General features: G+C 42.9%; 2 protein-coding genes across 5 annotated transcripts in view; one reads left to right on the top strand and one right to left on the bottom strand.

The window, feature by feature from the left end:
• The window catches only part of HSPBAP1 (HSPB1 associated protein 1), a 38,809-nt gene extending 34,366 nt beyond the window's left edge, over positions 1-4,443 (bottom strand). Inside the window, exons 1-2 of one of the 4 annotated variants that reach the window (XM_038141854.1) lie at positions 3,993-4,443; positions 1,787-1,847 (exon numbers count right to left, since the gene is read on the bottom strand). In XM_038141854.1, the coding sequence (XP_037997782.1) occupies positions 1,787-1,847; positions 3,993-4,406 (475 nt within the window). In that variant the 5' untranslated portion in view covers positions 4,407-4,443. Of the gene's footprint in view, positions 1-909 lie in introns of all 4 variants that reach the window. The other 3 variants (XM_038141855.1, XM_038141857.1, XM_038141856.1) reach the window with 3 other exon arrangements.
• The window catches only part of SLC49A4 (solute carrier family 49 member 4), a 65,488-nt gene continuing 50,057 nt past the window's right edge, over positions 4,372-19,802 (top strand). The window contains exon 1 of the mRNA XM_038141858.1: positions 4,372-4,853. Within this exon, the coding sequence (XP_037997786.1) occupies positions 4,520-4,853 (334 nt within the window). The 5' untranslated portion in view covers positions 4,372-4,519. The remainder of the gene's footprint in view (positions 4,854-19,802) is intronic.

The raw sequence follows: 19,802 nt of genomic DNA, 5'->3' as shown, positions 1-19,802 counted from the left end.
ACAACACAGGGGCAGTAGTCTGCTGAAGCTGGAGTTCCAACACAAACTCCCTAAAATGTCTAAGACATGGAGCCTGAAGGCTAAGTGAGGTAGGGAAGTAGCCAACAAAATTACCTTGATGAAAGACATCATGTAGCTTCCACCTCCCCCTCAAAGACGATACAATCATCACTGACATGATCATCATTAAGAAGGTGATGAATGGCAGAACAAGCAGAAATGGAGCACAGAATGCTTTAAATGTACTAAAAGCCCAAGTCAGATGTGACTTTTGCATATTCCTTTCGAGAGCTGCACTAAAGAACCTGCAGTGTGGTGTACAGGGAATCTAGTGACATGTCTTTCATTAGCCAGCCACAAAGGTAGACTCCACAAGAAAAAGGAGCTATCCCACCTCTCCCTAGAGAATCTTACAATGGGCTCTGGCTCACCACAAACCTGGAATCATCTACACTACAATGGTCACTTGGCAGTGGGAATATACACAGCCTGCAATCAAAAGTTATAAATGAACTCCCCACCTGAAAACACTGAAGTCTGAATTTAAGAATAAAAATACTCAGCTTTCATAAGCTAAAGATGTGTCTGGTCTGTATTTTTGCTTCCCCTTGATACTTGAAAAAAGGAAGCACTGTAAAACCTGAAGGACAAGGAAATCTTTGTATGATGTTAGAGCTAGAGCTTATGTACTTCTCAATAAAAAAGAAAGGCAGGAAAATAAGCTGAATGAATACATAGATTGGAAGGTGCCCAAACCAAGCCCAAGACAGAGCAGATTTCAACCAACCTGTTCCTGAACAACTAGAATAGAAACTATGTCAAAACTTGAGGAAGGAAGAACAGGATTTGCTAACACCTCACAGGCTCACCTTCAGAGGTGTTTTTCAAGATGGGGTGTAAAGAACTCACCCATTACAGATCCCTGCTACACCAGTGTTGTTTGTGGCAGCTCTGAAACTGCAGTGTCACAATTCCAGCTGGAGTCTGGAAACTGAGGGAAATCCCTGGTAAAGAGAACTTTTTTTTAGATCCTGGAAGGAATTTTCAGAATCAGCAAAATACTACTTTTCAATCTTTGAATTAATTTCGGGTTCTGCCCATTTTTGCCAAAATGCTTCTAACCTTTACAAGGTATGCAATGACTTGCTGCTTGTCACATTGCAAGGTATAAGTTGACACGAGAAAGGACAAGATTGCATACATGACATTAGGAGCTGTTGGGAGAGAGGTGTAAGAACCAAGGGGACTCTGGCATTCATTGAATCTCGGAAGAATGTCACGGAGAGCAAACCTGTCAAAACCATGGTGACAGGAAAGAGCACACGGCCCTTCCTAATGTGCTAAGAACTGGGGGTTGCCCCATGGGGGGATGCTCTCCTGGACTGCTGAGCACAACCATTACATGATAGATGCGTTTTAGCTGAACTAGACTCTCCAGATGCCTCAAGGTTGTAACAAACCCACCAAAGCCTCAGTTTATATTAATAAGCCAACCTCAAATCGGTACACTGCAGGTGCCAACTTGTAAGCAGATCCTCCAGGCCTGCCTCAGGGATGCCAAGAGCATTTGGAGGCAAGAACAGCCTCAGCCATGTAATTTTTGTCTGTCACCACCAGTCTATCAGAGCTCCAGGCAACCAACTCCTCCTAAGATGAATTCCTGAATGTTTTAGGCCAGACATGGACAAACAGGCATGAACATGGTCACACAACCACCTCGGAGCTTGTAGGTTGGAAATGAAGACACCTACCAATGGACACACTATTGTTCTCAGGCAATCAGTACCTGCATGGGCATCTGTATCACAGCTTTGGATCCAGGTGTCATTCTGTCCATGCAAGACCTGCTATAGACATGAAAGTTATGGGCCAGGAGAGAAAATAACCTTTCTGCTTGCCTGAATATATGTGCATTTCATCTGATAATATTCAAATCTCTTTAGCTACATTATAATGAGGTTAAAGCAAGAAAAATTTCCCCACCTCAAATATTACAAATGTCAGTAATGAGAACAGTAAAAATGTCACCACACGGAGAAAAGAGTGAAATTAGCATATTTAGAGGAGTATTATACCCATGAGTGAAATAATGCAATCAGCTAGCTGCAAGATAAAGCTAATTTGGTTTCCAACAGTTTATCAACAATACACTGCTCCTTTACATTAACAAATTTAACCAATACCATATCCTGCAAACAAGAATAATTCACACAGAATATTACACCGTGTTAATTAAATAGCTGGAATAGAAAAGGTCAGGCCATGACTGAAAGATGCGCATATGGGTTGTGAAGCTATGAAAAGATGGAGCGACTTCAAATCAAGCAATTAAAATTAATTATTTAAATCATCATTAAGTCAATAATAAATACACTTAAATATTTTTGAGCCTATTTCGACAGCCCCTTTAGTTTGTTGCTGTTTCTCAGAAATTTTTCTTTCCTGTTGACCCATGAAAGCCAAAATATCTTGAAACCCATCAAAAGATGAAGTGTCTTGGATAAGTTATCAAAGAGTTATCCTGCACATATTCAAGTTTTCATTTGACCATGCAGATAATATGAGGCATGAGACAAGTTTTGCAGTTAAAAAGGACACCACAAAACCCCACTTGCCTTATTTCTTGATGGGTTTCCTGCCACTAGAACCATGAAACCTCCACAATTACTACAGTTAATTGAAAAATGTTCAAAGAGAGAAGTACTTTTTCACATTGTTTACTTCTGCAAATAGCAGCACTTTGTCTTTGGATGAATGCCAGCAAATCACTTAAATTATAGTTGTAACATACCCTTTTTAAATTGAAAGAACATTTTGGCATGGGCTAAACTATGCTGAGGTGGTAATGTATGAAAAAGACTTAGTAAAATGGGGAATTAATCTTATTTGGAGCTCCAGAGCACTACCAGAATATGTATCAGTCACGAGCAAGTCTGAATCTCACCCTATGTTTTTACTGTACTTTTGTCACTACAGCTGTACACAGCAGCCTCAAATTTGAGTTTACTGTATGGCCCCCATTATTTAATTGTGCGTGAATTATATTTTTGCTGGGGCATTTCCTGAAGTTTTGTAGATAAAATATAATTTTCTTTTGATCATAGTTCTGCTGATTTCAGTCAGCATATACTTCCTTCTTGCACTTTCCATCTAGGAAACTGAGCTGCGTGGACTAAAAAAAATGCAATGTCTGTTATGTTCTGAGAAGAATTTCATGGGAATGAAATGAAACCTCTGAGGTTTTGGCTGCAGAATTGTTGGATGATGGCCATGTGTAAAATTCAGCTGTGCACTGCCCAGCACATCAACTGTTATGACACTGACACTGGACCTAAAACCAGTCTGTGGGGATGCCGCCGTTCAGCTCTCCTCATTTAATTACATGGGCATTTATCAAGCCAACTTCCAGACTTTGTGACAGAATGCCTAATCAAGCCACACTGAAATACCCAATTTTTTAGGGAACATGAAGCACTGTGCAGCATACGAGACATTAATTTTATGACAAGTACAGATGGTTGATATACAGATAAATTTGCACATAACCTAATCTAATGAATATATACTTCAATTTATTTAAATGATAATACTAATGATCATAGTATTCCCCACATGATGGTTTATTCACCCAGATTATTTTAAAATGGATTTCCGTGCATGTCGTATCCGAACTCTGCTATTTTTCCCCTCTCAATTCAGACCACGGTTGAATTGTATCCACCAAAGCAACACAATTTCCTTCTCCCTGTAAGAGGATCGATACCCGGGGGATGCCCTGCCGCGGCACCTCCCTGCGCGAAGGTACCACACACCGCGGTGAGGGGCCCGCGGCCGACAGGGACGTGTCGGAGGAGGAGCTGATGGAGAGGCTCGGCGGGTCCGCTCACGGGCCCGGTTATGGCCCCGCTTCACCCTCCCCATATCCGCCCTCGGCCCGGGCCTGCAGCCACGCCGCGCTGGGGCCCGGGGCGGGCCGGGGCTCGGGCACCTACCCGGCGCGGGGGGACGGCAGCTCTGCGCCCCGGCCATGCTCCGGCGGCTCTGCCTGCGGGGCGGCTCGGGCGGGCCTCGCTCGGCACCGCCTTCGGCGGCGGAAGGGGCAGCGCGGCCCGGGAGCCGCGGCGGGGCGGAGCCGGTGGCGGCGTGACGGCCGGAGCTCCCCGGCCCTGCCGGTGACACCCGGGCGGCCGCGCCCGCGGGCCGCCGCGCTCCTGCCCCAGGCTCCTCTCCCCGGCTCCCCGCGGGGCGGCGGCCCGGTGCCCTCCCCGTCCCGCACGCCCCCGCTGCCCGCCGGCGCGGCTCCCTCCCCGCGAGCGGCGGGCCCGGCTCTCCTCCGCGGCTCCGGCTCCCTCCTCCCCTCGCCGGCGGAGGAAGGAGGCGGCCGCCGGCCCTCCCCGACCGCGCATGCGGTAGTGCCGGGCCGGGGCAGCGCTGCCGCGCTCGGGGGCTGAAGTGTGGGTGTCCCTTCCCCCGGCCCCGTCCCCTCCTTCCCTGCGGGCCCCCGGCGGCGCCCCCGCAGATGGGCTTGGGCTGGAGCAGCGCGGAGGAGCGGCGGCCGCTCCTGCCGCCCCCGCCGCAGCAGCCGCGGCCGCAGCCGCGGGGGCCGGCGGGGGTCCCGGCGGGGCGGCTGCCGCCGCTGTCGGGCCGCGTGTACGGGCGGCGGTGGCTGGTGCTGCTGCTGTTCTCGCTGCTGGGCTTCGCGCAGGGCCTGGTGTGGAACACCTGGGGCCCTATCCAGAACTCGGCCCGCCTGGCCTTCGGCTTCAGCGGCTGGGACATCGCCCTGCTCGTCTTCTGGGGGCCCATCGGCTTCGCGCCCTGCTTCTTCTTCATGTGGCTCATGGACAAGAAGGGTGAGCGGGGCCGGGGGCGGCGGGGCCGGGGGTTCGGGACTCCCCGACCCGCTCCTGTGGCTTTCCCCGGGCCAGGCGGGGACGCCGTGGCCGCGTCCCCCGGCGCCGCGGTCCCGTGGCCGGTGAAGGGGACGCTGCCAGACTGGGGACACTCGGGCCCAGTGGCCTCGGCCTTAAAAAGGGTTGACTAATACTTAAAAGGCATCATGACTGCTGTTTTCAGTACTCTGCCCAAACGAAGACACGTCAAAGTCCATTCACAAGGAAGATACTTAAGCTAAGCGGAATTAGGGCATCTGACGTCGCATGGGAGGTGTGGGTCTGGAGGAGTGTGCTCCAGTCCGGCATTGCCATCCGGCTGTGTGAACTGGACATGGTCGTGATTTCTGGTTACCAGCTGTGAAACAAACACGCGTTGATGTTCCGATCAAGTAATGCCATTGCTCAGGGTGGCCATTGCATCTCGAAAGAAGTTCTTCATTTTTAAAAGCAGGCTGGACATGAAGTCCGTGTTTTTCTTTTCATTGTGCTAGGGAGATAAAAAGGCAGGGAACGCAGAGAAGTTGCGCTTCAGTGTTTCAAAGAGGACCACAAACAGAGTTTCCTGATTTGTGTTCAGGCCATTGCATCTTGGTAGCAAACTTACAAAAATGGTGTTTGTCTCTGGAGAACTCCTCCAGGGTCTGCGTGGTTCCTCTGTGGTCCCCCAGGGGACCATTCCAATGAGGTCAAGCATCTGTGTTTGCAGAATTCAGCTTTTGGGCCTAAATCTACTGAAGGGATTTCTTTTAATTCCTGTTTAAACAGACTTCTAAACAGGAGATAGGCACCAGTGGACCCCTGTGGCTCCTGATCCTAAGTGCTACTTATTCCATTTATTTAGAAATTAATAGCTCATTTGTGGGGAAGGAAGGGGAAGAGGAAGGGAAAGTGAAAGCAGGCAGGGAGAAGAGTTGTGTTTGAGAAGGCCTGTTTCAAAACTGGAATTACTTTTCCTAAAACTGAAGAGGCATTGGGGGGAATAAAATTTACTGGGCTGAATTCTGGAAATGAGTCCATGGTGGCTGTACATCCAGTCTTCTCTCAAGCAGTTTAGACTTAAGTTGGCAATATCTGTCTTGACTGATACATAATAGTGTTGTTAATGATCTTAAAATTGAAGCAAGTTATTTTGGTTTGTACAGTGGAGACTGCTCATGGCATGAAGGAATAAAGGTAATGTGTGTAAATAAAGGTAAATGTGAACCTGTGCTTAGACAGCTGAGTCTGAATTTTTATTTCTACATTTTCTCTGAAGTGATCCTGAGCAATGCAAAATAATACGGGAAAAGTTTTGAAGCAATTAATGGGAAAAGAAACTTTAGTATTTTGTTCTTTTATATTATGATTAGTAGTGTAGTTGTGGGGTTTCTTGGTTTCATGTGTAGGTTGTTTTGATGAGAATATGTATACAGGTGTTTTTCTCATTTCCTTAACTGATTGCTTTGGAGGGTTTTCTTTGTGTGTTTGTTTGGGTTTTTTTAATTCTCGTGTTCGTTGGAGGTGCAGATGTGAGCAACCCCTCTCCTCTTGGTTTGTTGCTGTCCTTATTGAGAGAATATTGGTAGGTAACCTGAACAGAGCATCTCAACTCATTTGGCTGTGTGCATAAGGAGTGCATATGCGCACTGGAGCAAGCAAGTTCTTTCCAGATCAGCAGATTTTGTGATTGTTCTCTGATACCTGTTTCATGCTGTTTTCTGAGCCTGGGTGATTCCCACAGAGAATGTGGTGCTGTTCACTTTGGAAGTGATGGTGGAGTCCTGTCACTTGGTTCATCATGGAGTAGACAGGAGAGCTACGGAGCCCCCAGTCAGCCATGGGGCGCACTTCACTGGAGGTGTGTTGTGAGGAGGAGTTACCTGCTCTTTGGAGTACATGTGTTCCAGGAGGATCTTGACTCTACTGCTTTGAAGCTGTAAAGTTGGTTGAATCTGATCTTGCAAGGGTAGTATTTCACTTGCTTGCTGTTACACCAGATTTACTCTGGAGAAGCTACACCATTTACTCTTTGACTTCAATCATTTGTCACTGGAGTTGGCTAGTAAAGGAGCTGTCAGGAAAAAATGCATTTGTGAAGTGTCAACATGTAAAACCTGGCAAGTATCAGAAGTATGACACTGTAGATCAGGCATGTCAGAATCTGAGAGGAGATTGTGCTGTTAGATACTCCTATACTTCACAGTCAGAGGTAAATCTAACTGATAAGTAGCTGCCTGCTGTCACTTAATCTGATTTTGTGTTATGATGCTTCAGAAGAAGTTCAGAAGTATTGGTCTTTTTGGTTTTTAGGTGTTCATGCATAAATCTGTATCTATACCAGACTTCTGCTGTGCATTTTGTGCACCTGCTGCTCCTTGTTTCAGTACTGGTTGGGTCACTGGTAAAGGTTTGGTCATGTTTTTCTTTTTCTTTTTTTTTTTTTGCTTCTTAACTAATTGGAAGTTGAAAGACTAAATATGCATGAATAGGCATGCTAATAGTTACGAGAAGCTTTTCTTGGATTCTGTGATCCACTTCCATTATAGCTTGTCAGAGAAGTGTGGGGCCCTCTGAGAAGAGATGACAGCAGTCTTTTAGTGAGAGCTATGCTAAATAAGCTCTTTTCTTCAGTTCTGTACAGAAGGGTTCTAGGAGGGAGGAATTATAATTTTTTTTATTTTCTAACCTCAAAAAGTTTATTGGCCTTTGTGACCTTTTTCCCTCTGGCCTGCTGAGGGTGTCTCCTGGATTCACTCTGAAGGCCTGGCTGCAGCCAGCCCAAGCTAGGCAGTTGGAGAATGGCAGGAATACGTGGACTGGGAAAGGTGTATAGATGGTTTCACTTCTGGCTCCCCGAGGAATACTTCTGGCAACTGTACGCCTCCCCAGAGGATGACCCAGAAGGGGTCTTGGTGCCAGAAGCAGTATGACAAAAAGTCTTGGTTGACTTAAGACCATGTTCCTATGGATCTATAGGGATATCGTGTTTTTTATGAAGTTGAGGATGATTTTTCATCAGGAAGGTAGTGATGGTCTTCACAAGGCTTCACAAAGAATATCTTACTTGAAGATCTGAGCAGACTCAAGAGAAGACATTTTTTGAATGGTGTTTAACACTGTTTTAAAGGGTCTTTGAGGTGCTGGAGGAAGCCTGGACTTAGCTCATGTCTCTGTAAACTGTGTAAACTGAAAGCTACTTTGTGGTTTTGCTGAGCTCTTGTCGTCAAAAATACATTTGTTTTCAGATGCATAGTAAGAGTCACATATTGCAGCTGAGAGTTCTTTGGGGAATGAGCTCTGTTCCTGTTCCTGCCTCCCAGCTTCCTCTGGCTGAATTGTGCCAGCCCTTGGGCACCCCGGGGGGTTTCCATGTTCCTTGGCTGGGTGCTCTATAAGGACAGTGGTGGCATCTGTCACGTGTCTTAGTCCTGTTCTGGAATGGGTGCGTGATGAAAATCAGCAATTATATTTGCATATGTCACTTTTGAGTATGTGCCAGTTTGAAAACTCTTTTCTATGTGGAGGATTAGAGGTGTTGTCTTGGTTGGATTCTTAGTGAAGAAAGGTGAAAAGATAGAGGGTGCCATGGAGCTACATGTGTCTTATTTGGTGCATTTTCTTTAGCAATAGGATTAGAGAGTGCTTGTTTAAATTCTAATTATATTTAGAGATTTAATAAGACTGAAATTAAATGGGAAATTACTTCAGTGTGCTATTGGATGGACCCTTGTTGTTTACATGATTAAAATTAGCTACAATTTGTCACATGATGCTTGAGTGTTTATGTACATTTCGTGCCTTGAGTGTTTCATTTCCTGAGAACTGTAAATACAACCACGCAGGACTGTTAGGCTGTTTATATGTCTAACTCAAAATCAAAAGCTTACATGCTTCCCTGGATCTGGTTCACCAGGGGGGTTTTATTAAGCTTCTAGTTACAGAGTGAGACCTAGTAGCAATATATGTCAGTCTTCATTATGTTCCCATATAAGCAAGAAGAGGCAATGAAGAATGAAATATTTTATGATAGTTTACATTAAATAAATTGAATAGAATGGTGATTTTTTCATTAATTTTTGGAATGCAGTGAACAGTTTTATATTGAATTTGAAGATGAGACATATTACTTGTGAAAGTGGAATGTAATCTATTTCTTGGTCCTTTTTTATAAAACAATATATGTTTATGTGGGTTGCATAGACAATCTTAGTACTTTATTTTGCTGAAATTGAATTTATGCAGCAATGTAATTCTAGTGATTACATTATGAAGTAGAGAGAAAACTTCAATAATCAGATTCTGGTTTTAATCAAGATTGGCTTGTCCATTGACACCATGAAAATTTTTATCTGTAAGAGTAGTTATTCCTTTCCTGAATACCAAACTCTTTATTTTATTGCTGTCTCCTAAATCATGCATCTTGGTTTCCTTCTCTGAAGACATTTGATAGTTCTTTCTCTTCCACCTGGGAATTTTGAGATTAAATCCTTTAATGCAGTCTGACAAAATTGTCATGAATATTGAGTACAAGTACTAAATCAGACCTTACTAATACAAAAAAAATGTTCTTAATAACTGTTCTCTCTATAAAATAAACTATACATGATGTAAAACAGAATTGTGCATGGCAGCTTGCATGTGTGGAGTTCCTGGATTGTCATTCCTTACTGCGTGCATACGCTGGTTTTGCTTTCAGGGGACCTCTGGATACCTCTACCTCACATATAGGGTCACTGGGACATAAGGGAGGTGACTCCAAGAGAACTTGTTTTCTCCTGAGATTTTACTCTTGGAGGTGTTTTTGAAATGCCTTCGGGTTTATTTTGAGAGATGTGAAAGTGGGTACAGAGAGAAAGCAGGTTGTCATTCCAGAAGTTGGTGAAAGCATGAATGGCCAAGTGAATCCAACAGGTGGGGAAGATTTTCTTAAGTATTTCCATAATGCTTGGCATTTCACGGTCCTTCTGTGTCATTCAGGCTTTTGGACAATGTAAGTATAAATTGGAGCATGTTACTAATAACTTAGAACAATTTCTGCAAGTGTAGTTGCTGATAGGTTCCATTGTTAATATAGATGGATTATGTGAAGTAATTTCCATGGTGGCACTCAGAAGAAAATGGGAGTTTTTGATGGAAGTATTCATAGTTCTGTTATGCCACAGATGCTTAACAGAAGGACAAAGGAGGTGACTTGTGAACCTTGAAAGTCTGAGAATTTTCACCTTGGGCAAATAAATGCATTTTCATCTCCTTTTTGTCATGATCTCAGAAACAGACTTTTCTTAGCTCAGATTCATGACTGCAAGATGAGTGCCCAGTATTTCAAAGTGACCAATTTGATAATTCATGTGCTAAGTTAAAGCGTGAGCCTCAGCTGAAAACATCTGGGATAAAACTTGGCCTAAGGCTGTAAGACTTTAACTTAGTGACATCAAGCCAAAAGGATTTACATGCTTCAACAGTAGAAGTTTATAGGCATTCTGACTTTGCAGGTTAGCACAGCCTACAAGAAATACCCATGAGAAAACTCACAGATTCAAAAATGTGAGTAGAATGGCAAGGGAGCAAGTAAGAAAGGCAAGTGTGATGCAGAGATTAGAGAGTAGCCTCATAATAAACAACTCGTTCTACTTAGTATTTATGGTGTTAGAATCCACTAATTATGATTATTAGAGAGATGCCTCTGCCCGAATTAAGGTGCAAATGAGACCACATGTCCAAGTCCGTAGTATGGATTTTATTTAACATAAATATGAGGTAGAGAGAGATAGAAATAAGAAAAAGAGAGGGAGAAAGGAAGTGACAGATTAAATAGAAAGGGATCACTACCCACAGATCCAGATAACATCCTGTTGGTCCTCTTCTTTTTGTCTTCTCAGTGGTGGGGGTCCTGAGGTCACTCCAGACTTTGACCATTTATGCATCTTAGCAAACAAAGGAATCAGTGCTCATTTGGCTACACATTTCTTTTATTCTATGGGTTAAATGATTCCCTCCATTCCAGTGTTAATTAGTCCCATGTTCAGTCTTTCTCTTTTGAGTTGGTGGGCTTCCCAACTTAAATGGGTGGGCTATGCCCTCCATCTGCTTGACCCAGTCAGAACTGATTTTCAGCCCAGTTGCTGTGTTGGCTTTCAGTGTGGATTCTTTGTGTTTTATTACCAGTGCTCCCCAGCTTGTTTTTCTCTTCCTAGTCTGAGATAATCGGAAAATAGTACCACCTTTATCTTATCTCAAATTCCCATCAGGTGCCATAATTTACTGTCCAAATTTCCAGGAATTCATGGAGTTATAGTCAAGGGGGAGGGGTAGGATGGGGAGCTTGGTGGTCACAGATGAGCAGTTGCTTCTTTATACAGTTTGCCATAGTGGGCAAAGTCCTTAAAAGCTGTTCAGGCTATTATGACCTTTATGTCTCTTACAAATGGCAAAGGTTTTAACTCCAGCAAGAGCAGCAAGAAGCTCTTTGGGATTGAATGAAAGTTAAGTGTGAACTGTGGACTTCAGCTAAGAAAGGAGCCGGGGGAGAATGCCTTGACTCAAGAAGTGAAAGGTGCATGTATTTGGTGAAAATGCAAGTGGCTGATGCACTTGAACCAAATACAAAAGAAGTTTGAAGGAAAATACCTGCTTTACTACAGTCTGTTTCTCTCATCCTGTAGACAGTTACTGCATGCCATTAATGGTCCATATTTCATTATCTTGTAAGTGATACTGATCCACACCTATCAAATCCTGTGAAAGGGATTAATTTTCCTATGCTAACAAATCTTGGAAGAAATGAGATGAAGTGTTGCCTTTCATGTGGAGAGATGAAAGAAGCAATTAGAGAGCTGAATATAGGTAAATCCCACTAGAGCAGGTATTTGATCAGCTTGGTTTTACAAAATTTATTGTGATGAGTGCTGGTGTGCGTATTTGTATAGACATACTTTTCCTCTGTATCATCAGAAGAAAAAGAAAGACTGAACCAAACTGAGCTATTGTTGCTGAATTTTATGTACTGTGGCTACATGAATGTCCACAGTCTTTGTGCAAGTGCTTCCAGAAGTGAGGCTCATTAGAGAATTGACTGGCCCACCCTCCTTGGAGTCAGGCATGCTGCAAAAGATCACTTGATACACAGTGATTAGCAGCACAGAGTGCTTTAATTCCGAGCTGGTGAATTGTATTAATTTGATGCTGCTCTGGTTCATCATAGCAATGCTAGCTTGATCTTAGTAGTGCTTCCCATGCCTCCTGCTGGGCCAGCTTAAGTTGAAAAGCATCAATCGTGGCTGGAGATAGATGTCCTCTACTGCAGGCAGGTCTTTCTCTTGGGTGGGGTTCCACCCCAGCTCTGATTGCTGCTGTGTTTCCATACAGTCTCTTTATGCTGCTCTCCTATGCAGCTGCAGTGCCCTTTGCACTCTTCACGCAGGTCTCTGCAGCTGTGTAGGGGAACTGGGACAGCTGTTTAAACACCACGTGGTGAAGCATATCAGGAAGCTGCATGCTTCTTTTGAAAGAACTTTTCCGTGATGGAAAGTAAAATAATTCTGTTTGCATATAGCTCATGTGACAATAGTAAGGGCCATGTTGTCTGGGGTTAACGCTCTTAGGCTTTGGTGCCCTGCACATACAAGCACAGTGAGCATGGGGTGATTGCCATAAACTCAAATACAAGGAGTTCCACCTCAACATGAGGAAGAACTTCATGTTGTGGGTGGCAGAGCACTGGAACATGCTGCCCAGGGAGGTTGTGGAGTCACATCTCCTCACTGGAGACACTCAAAATCCATCTGGATGCATTCCTGTGTACCTGTTCCAGGTCACCCTCAGCCTTGGCAGAGGGGTTGGACTAGAGGATCTCCAGAGGCCCCTTGCAACTCTGGCCTAAAAATTCTGTGATTCTGTATGCAACTTGATATACCTTGATGTTGGGAAACTGATGAATAGGAAAACAATTTACCAGTGTAAAATATGATCCCTTGCTTTTCTTAGGCAGTTGCTAACACAAGCAGAGTTGAAGCACTGAAGCATCCCTGATCTGGGTCAGGACACAGGTCCAAATAGGAAGCTATTTAGTCAACAGCAGCTTTTAGAAGTTGACTACAGGGGTAGTAATACCAGGGCAGCTGTGCACTGATACTCCCTTGTTGTATGCTCACGTTTTTACTTCTCGTAATAACCTTCTCTTGACCCAAGTTCTTTCTAATCTGACTGCTTCTTCTTTACTTTGTACCTCACCTGTCTTGTGGTAGGCCCATCTTGTCCTCCTGTTTTCCTCTGTTCTCCACTCCTCGTGGTTGTTGAGGAGTAGGAGAGGCTGGATGCAAGAAGCTCAAAGGACTCAAAGGAGTGAGAAAAGCCTGTGGATGGATGAGAAGAGGAAGAGAAGGGCAGAGTGTGGAGCAAGGTAGTGGGTGAAGTATGGGGGGCACAGATGCCAAAATAAGATCTGGAGCCAGAGGGCAAGTGCTGGGAATGGGAAAGGGGGAGGAACGAGTTGAGTAGGAGGCACAGCTAAATGGATACTTTGAGGGGCAGTAGGAAATGGACTGCAGCAAATGGGGAGAGGGCAGATGGCTGCACGGCAGTGTAGGTCAGCAGCATGGCTTCTGTGAACTGTCTTGAGAGGCGCTTTTAAAACCAAGAGCTGGGAATGTCTTGGGACACAATTGACCTTTTTGCCTTTTCTTATCTCCAACAAGATCCTGATGCTTTGCCTCTTCACAGTCAAACCTCTGAACTCTGCCTGGCACTGTCTGTTGTCAGCCAGGGGGTAAATTGGCCCTTCCTTCAGCCCAGCCTCCCCTGAGGTGTGGTGGGCCACAGCTCCTGCTGCGGCTCCTGCGGGACTCTCCGGCGCTGCTGACGCAAAGCAGGGCGGCTCTTCCTTCTCGTGTGGCTTTGGTGCTGACGGAGCTCTGGCCTCGTGATGGAGGCATCAGTGGGATGCAGAAGAGGATGTAGCCCCTCTGGCTGGTATCTCTCCCCTTCTGGAAAGCCTTGTGGAACGGGACAAAAAGTGCTAAAATACTGTTTTGGTTTGCACTGTCTTGCTGCATTTTAAAAACATTGAAATTTTGCCGGTCTCCTTTTTTCTGGGAGTCTTTAATAGTGTGGCATCCATGCTGCATAAAGGTAGCTGGTACTAACTTTTTTATATGAATGACAACAGTAATTTCTTTATTATCAAAGTCCCCTGGGCTTTCTCATAGGTTTTTATTATGGAAGTAGTAAAGTGCTTAGGAAAGTTGTATTGCATTAATTTTGCTAGCTGTATGTTTATACTGTTTTTATAGTCCCAAGCTATTAGTTTAGAATTCTGTTAAAGAGAAAAAGAGTAAATCAGCTGTTATTCTGCAAAAGCTGAATCTATTTCCTTTAAAGAAAACTGAGACTTTTTTTCAAAGAATTAACATGATATTTATTTTTTCTATCAGAAGAAACTAAGTATGAACAAAGAAGGACCATTTTCACTTGGTAATGCTGAACTTACTGCACTTTACTGATTTCTGAATTCTAGTAAAAGCATTACACAACTGCATAAACAAAATAATTTTTATTCATTATTTTCAGCAGATGTTGTTATTAGGAGTTAGTTTTGTGTTACATTTTAGGAGTGAAAAACAAATCTGAAGCAAACACTAAAATGAGGTTCATTACTCATTAATAAAGTTTGGATATTTTCTGCATTTCTGATTTTTCACCTGTGCTTTTTTTTGTTTCTGGTAAGAAATGACTTGCTTGTGGGAAAGGAGCCATGTGAAACAGGAGTATTTGCTTGCCTTTTCAGACTTACAAAACAGTGCATACATAACACAGGTCCTGAAATAATCTTTCCTGTTGTGAAAATTTGTAGTGTGACATTGTCAAATAAAAATATTTGTTTTATATAAAATATTTGTTTAAAAAACCCCAAGCCTCCAAAACCATGGTCAATGCTGAGAAGAGCAGAAGTAAATTGAAGAAATATGTTTTGTCAGCTGTTTCATTATTTTACAAATTTTCTTGGAGAGTATTTGAATTCTTCCACTGACAGTGTGGTATTTCCTTAACTGAGCAGACCAAAGACGTGATAAAAAATTCTTTAAGAAGTTTTTTACTTACAATTATATGATTGTCTGTTATAAATAGTATATTCCCAGTGTCAGGGAAATTGTGGCTTGCCTTGCCTTTCTCCTAGTGGGGACATTCAGAGCTGTTCCATCATTTCCTGCCACAACTTTGGTTTTTTAATGCTTCTCACATGCATGTGCTGTTGTAGCTCTGTAGCTGGGCTGTAGCTGTAATTGTGCTCCAGGAGCTTGTGATCAATGCTCCAACTTCCTCAAAAGCTGTAAATTAAGCTTTCTCATGCAGATTTTTAGTAGAGAGGGTTTTTTAGATTTTTCCTGTTTTTAGAGCTGGAGATCTGTGACTCAGCCAGAGGGAGTGATGTGTTTTGAAAGTGAGAGGTCTTCTGCTTTTTGCAAAGAATGCTGGTGTTTTTCTGGAGTATAGGACATCAAGTATAACCACAGTTAGAAACTTGTTTGTTTTGCTTCTTTTATTTGTTGATGAGAGCCATCCCTTTTAAATACTTGAGAAAGGTGGTGGTGTTATAATTTTAATTAATCCCATGAACCTAAAGAATTGATCAGGACCCTTAAAAAAATATGATGGGTTTAGGACTCATTATAGTGCTGCAAAAGATGTCTTTTAGAATGAACTATGTACCCTAAGTAGTGCCTGATGCATTTTAATGTTCAAGTAACATTGAAACTGTTCACACAGAGAAAATTTGAAAGCTCACTTCAGTGACCTTTCCTATAAGTCACAAGACCTGCATGGATATTACATTAGTGAAGCTCTTGCAGCTCTTTATTTTCCCCCCTCAGAGCGGGAATAATAAAAAAGAAGAAACCTGGCACTTAGTGTTCTGCTTAGCAGATGCACTAGGCAGTATTTAATGGAGCTGCCAATCCTTGCTGCATGGTTACTTCTTGATACTCTGTTGAGGCAAAGCAAAATGCCCCTGTACTTCTTAAAAAGAAGAGTTTAATGCGGCATTGAGTGGTGTAAATACTATCAAGGTAACAACAGAACACCTTCCTTGGCAGACATGTGTAAGAGGGATTGGTTTTGCTCTCTGTTGCCACAGGTAAGGCTCTGTAGTTAGTGGTGTGGTAATTGAGCCTGCTGTGCAATTGGGAGTCATTGAAAGGAGTGGAAAGAGAAAAGAAAGTGCTTCCCTCCCTTGTGTGGTGCTGTAAGTGCTTCAGTTGTTGGTGTTCATTCAGGAGAGTTAGAGCCAAGGCTTCTTGTTGTGTTACTTTCTGTCAACTTGTTAGTGGCTTCCTTTCTTTAGCTTCAGAGTTAGTGAGGAAGCCTCCAGCTGCATTGTTGGCCATTTTTGTTGGTTGCCCTGCGTCTCTCTCTATGTACACACTAGCACATGCCATTATGTAGATTTAATTTCATCAAATAGCAAACATGGATTCATGGATTCACCTGAATTTTCATGTTTTATTAGATACTGGTGTTGAGAGTAGAAGGCAGCTGCCTGTGGTGAGAGAAGAAAGAACAATTCATACAAGTGTTTGTTAACGTCACAGATTTACGAAGTACTTAAATAGCTCTTTTTTGTTGTATCCCAGCACTGCACTCACCTCAGGTGAAGAGAAAACCTGATTTAACAGACTTTCTAATACTAATCGTGAGACTAGCTCCTGTTTCCATGTGTTCATAGCCTGAATTAACAAGACAGAGGGCAGGGGGAAGCAGAAGGGAAGTGGCCTGCCCAATTTCATACGGCATGTTGAGAGATGCAGGTCCTGCTGCCCCTGGCCTGTGCTCTCTTCTCTCAGAGATGCTCTGCAAGCATTAGGAGAGGTTCATTGCACTTGGATTAGTTGCAGATAAAAGGGATGCTTTCTGCAGTAAAATGTGTAATAACAATAATTGGCTAAAATAATTGGTCTCCTATGAAATCAAGAAACGTGTTATTAAAGAATAGGAGATATTCTAATAAAGGGTCTAAAACTGATTCTAAAATCGTTGTTTTGATCTTCAGGCAAATACCATTCAGCTCAGCACTTTGTTTTTCTGTTCAGGCAAAATGTCAGCCTTTGGATTGCTGAACAGAATTTGCAGCACTTGTATAAACTTGAAATGCAGATTTCTAATTTACATATTTTGCCTTTTTTTTCCCATTGTTGATGTTAAACTGTTAGGATGCTTCAAAATCCTTCACTGGAAGCACGTGGAAGGAAGCTTCATTACTTGTAAGCTACCTTTTTGTATATCTGAAAGCTTAGATTAAGCCTGTTCAGTTCTTAAAACCAGGACTTTTTTAACACTACCAGACTTTTAAATTGCTGCACAAACTCTGAAATATTGCTTTGTATTTACATGTGTAGTGTGTCACCAACTGTGGTTAAATCTGTGGTAGTGGAGCCAACTCTGTAATGAATTTGCATCATTAAGTCTGTAATAACTAAATGTAGAGGAGTAGAGAGCAGGAGGATTAAGTGATACTTTCCTTGGCATATTTTTGGAGATTGATTATGTGCTTGCCTAATATGCTGGGATAATGTTAAAAACAGTATAGGTCCACTGTTCATGTGGGCTTGGCTTCATCCATGCAAATGAAATAAAAGCACCCTGCAGCCTCTTGACGTGGTCGTTTTAGCTTGTTGCTCTTTCTAACAGGTGCATTCAAGTTCTTGTATCTAGAGTAAACAGAAAAATAAGGACTTTAAAATGCTTTAATGAGTGTTGGGGAGAGGTGTGTGTGTGGAGAAGAATAAGAATAACTTAAAAACAGGAACAGTATTTACAATACAAACCAGAAGCGAGCCGTGCAATTAGAGGTGTACTTAAGCGTCTTGGTTTCCTTACAGTTGGGGTGCACGTAAAAAAAGATGCAGCAGCTCAGGAATTGCAGAGTGGTTGTGTCATTGTGGTAATAACCCCCAATTGCATTCTGTTTTGTTTTGTTTCTCACAATTATGTTCTGTCAGCTTCCATATCTGTTTTAGTAGTTATATGTGTTCAGTTATCTCCCTCATGATCTGTGTGACAGGCTAAATTTTGTGCTTTGAGTCTCTGAGCTATATTGTGTTTTTTTACAAAATTCTTAACTAACCTCAGAATTTGGGAGGGATACCCTCCTTACAAGGATGCACATGATGATGTTTATGCAGAGTGCATGTTCTTCATCTGAGAAGTACACTGGAAAAAAGAAAGCATGTGTAGCTGACATTGGCCCTCATGCTTTCAACTTGCACACAGCCTTTCTATGTCTGTCCAACAAGTGCAAGCAGCAGAGATTACTTTGTCTTTGGGTCAGATCTGGTTGTTGGCACCCCTCTGTCTTCCTGATTTGGTAGGGACTTCCCTGTGGGTTCCCCCCATCAGTGGTGATGACACTTCTGGGATTTTGGCTCTACTGAAATTTTAACCCTGATGAGAAAGTTTGTCCAAATCACAGGAACTGTTTTACTTCAGCTTGTTGTGTTCGTGTACAGAGTTTGCTTTCTCAGATTTAAGTTTTGCAAGTAAATCAATTTATATAGAAATGCCAAACTCCTGCTGATAGCCTTGCTGTTAACTGGGCAGCAATTGCTGACAGATTCTGTTGCAACAGCTGTAAGATACTATAAAGAGAAATTGCCCCTCTGAAGATCATTACCTCCTACGTCTACATTTCAAGAACTTTCTAGTACATATTTCATATGAATATCTCAGTCTGCCAACTGTTTATGTCAGACAGAAATTGAAGCAGTGTCAGGTGGAATCTGCCCTGCAATCCTCCACTGAAAGGTGGAACTGGACTGTGTGGTGGATTAGTACAGGAAAAGATCTTCTTGTGCCCTAGATAAGACTGAGGGTTGAAATGTAGCTCTGGGTTTAATTTATTTCAGACAGGTTCTGTATAATAGAGCTTGGTTCTTACATTTTGATGCCAGAAGGATGCTGTCACCTGTCTTGCAGAATGTTTAAATTGAGTTAGCTTCATTTTCAATCAGAAAAAAAAAAGTACTCAGGTCCTAAATCTTTCCAGTTGAAATTGAGATGCTGTCTTGGCAGTGCCACATAAAGCCAGAGAAATGAATGGAAGCATTTGGCTTCAGTTTATTTTGAAAACACAGGTTTGAAATGGGGCAATGAGAAGCATCAGCATCAAGTACTCGGAGAGAAAGGGAGGTCCAGGTTGTGCTTAACAGCACCCAGTGGTAGAAGCAGCAATTAATAGCACCAATGGTATCTTGGCCATCAAGCTAGGACTAAAGCATGCTGTAAATGGTGCTGGGCTCAGTCACTGTATGGGCCATTCACTAAGAGTTGGACCCAATCCTTGTGGGTCCCTTCCACCTCAGAATTATCTGTGGGTCTGTAATTTTGGATTAGCTACATATGACCTGGTAGTTGTTCTCTCTTGCATGCAGTGTTTGTATTTGGTTCCCAATTTTTATTGATGCTATTCTTGAGAATGTATTTATTTTCCATTGAGTTTCCAAACACAATTTATGCCACTCTGCAATCAAGTGCCTTTGTGGAATCTGAGGCAGGCCCAATATACTGACTTTTCAAGTTTATTCCATGTGTTAGCAGAAAGGCTGGGACCACATCTCAGCTATGAAGTATTTTTACATCAATGAAAAAGTTCTTTTGAAAATTGTATTGCTTGATGCAAGGATGCCTCTTCTGAAAGAGGATTGCCACTTATCCTCCTTAAATGGCTGTAGTCAATTTGGCAAAGAGCAGGCACAATGCAAGTTTTATTCACTGTGTTTAGTAGAAAGAAAATTTTTTTGGTATTTTAATAATGGCAAAGATAATTGATGTTATGAGAGTAAATGTTGCAGCTATTAGTATAATTTTGCTAGAATTTCATTAAAATTCCAAAGAATTCTGGAGGATGGCATGTTTGTGCAGTGCTTTCAGGATTCCCTGATA

The sequence above is a fragment of the Motacilla alba genome, chromosome 7 (genome assembly GCF_015832195.1).
Source record: "Motacilla alba alba isolate MOTALB_02 chromosome 7, Motacilla_alba_V1.0_pri, whole genome shotgun sequence".
In the NCBI taxonomy this organism is placed as follows: Eukaryota; Metazoa; Chordata; class Aves; order Passeriformes; family Motacillidae; genus Motacilla; species Motacilla alba.
This window is presented reverse-complemented; position numbering and strand designations above follow the sequence as displayed.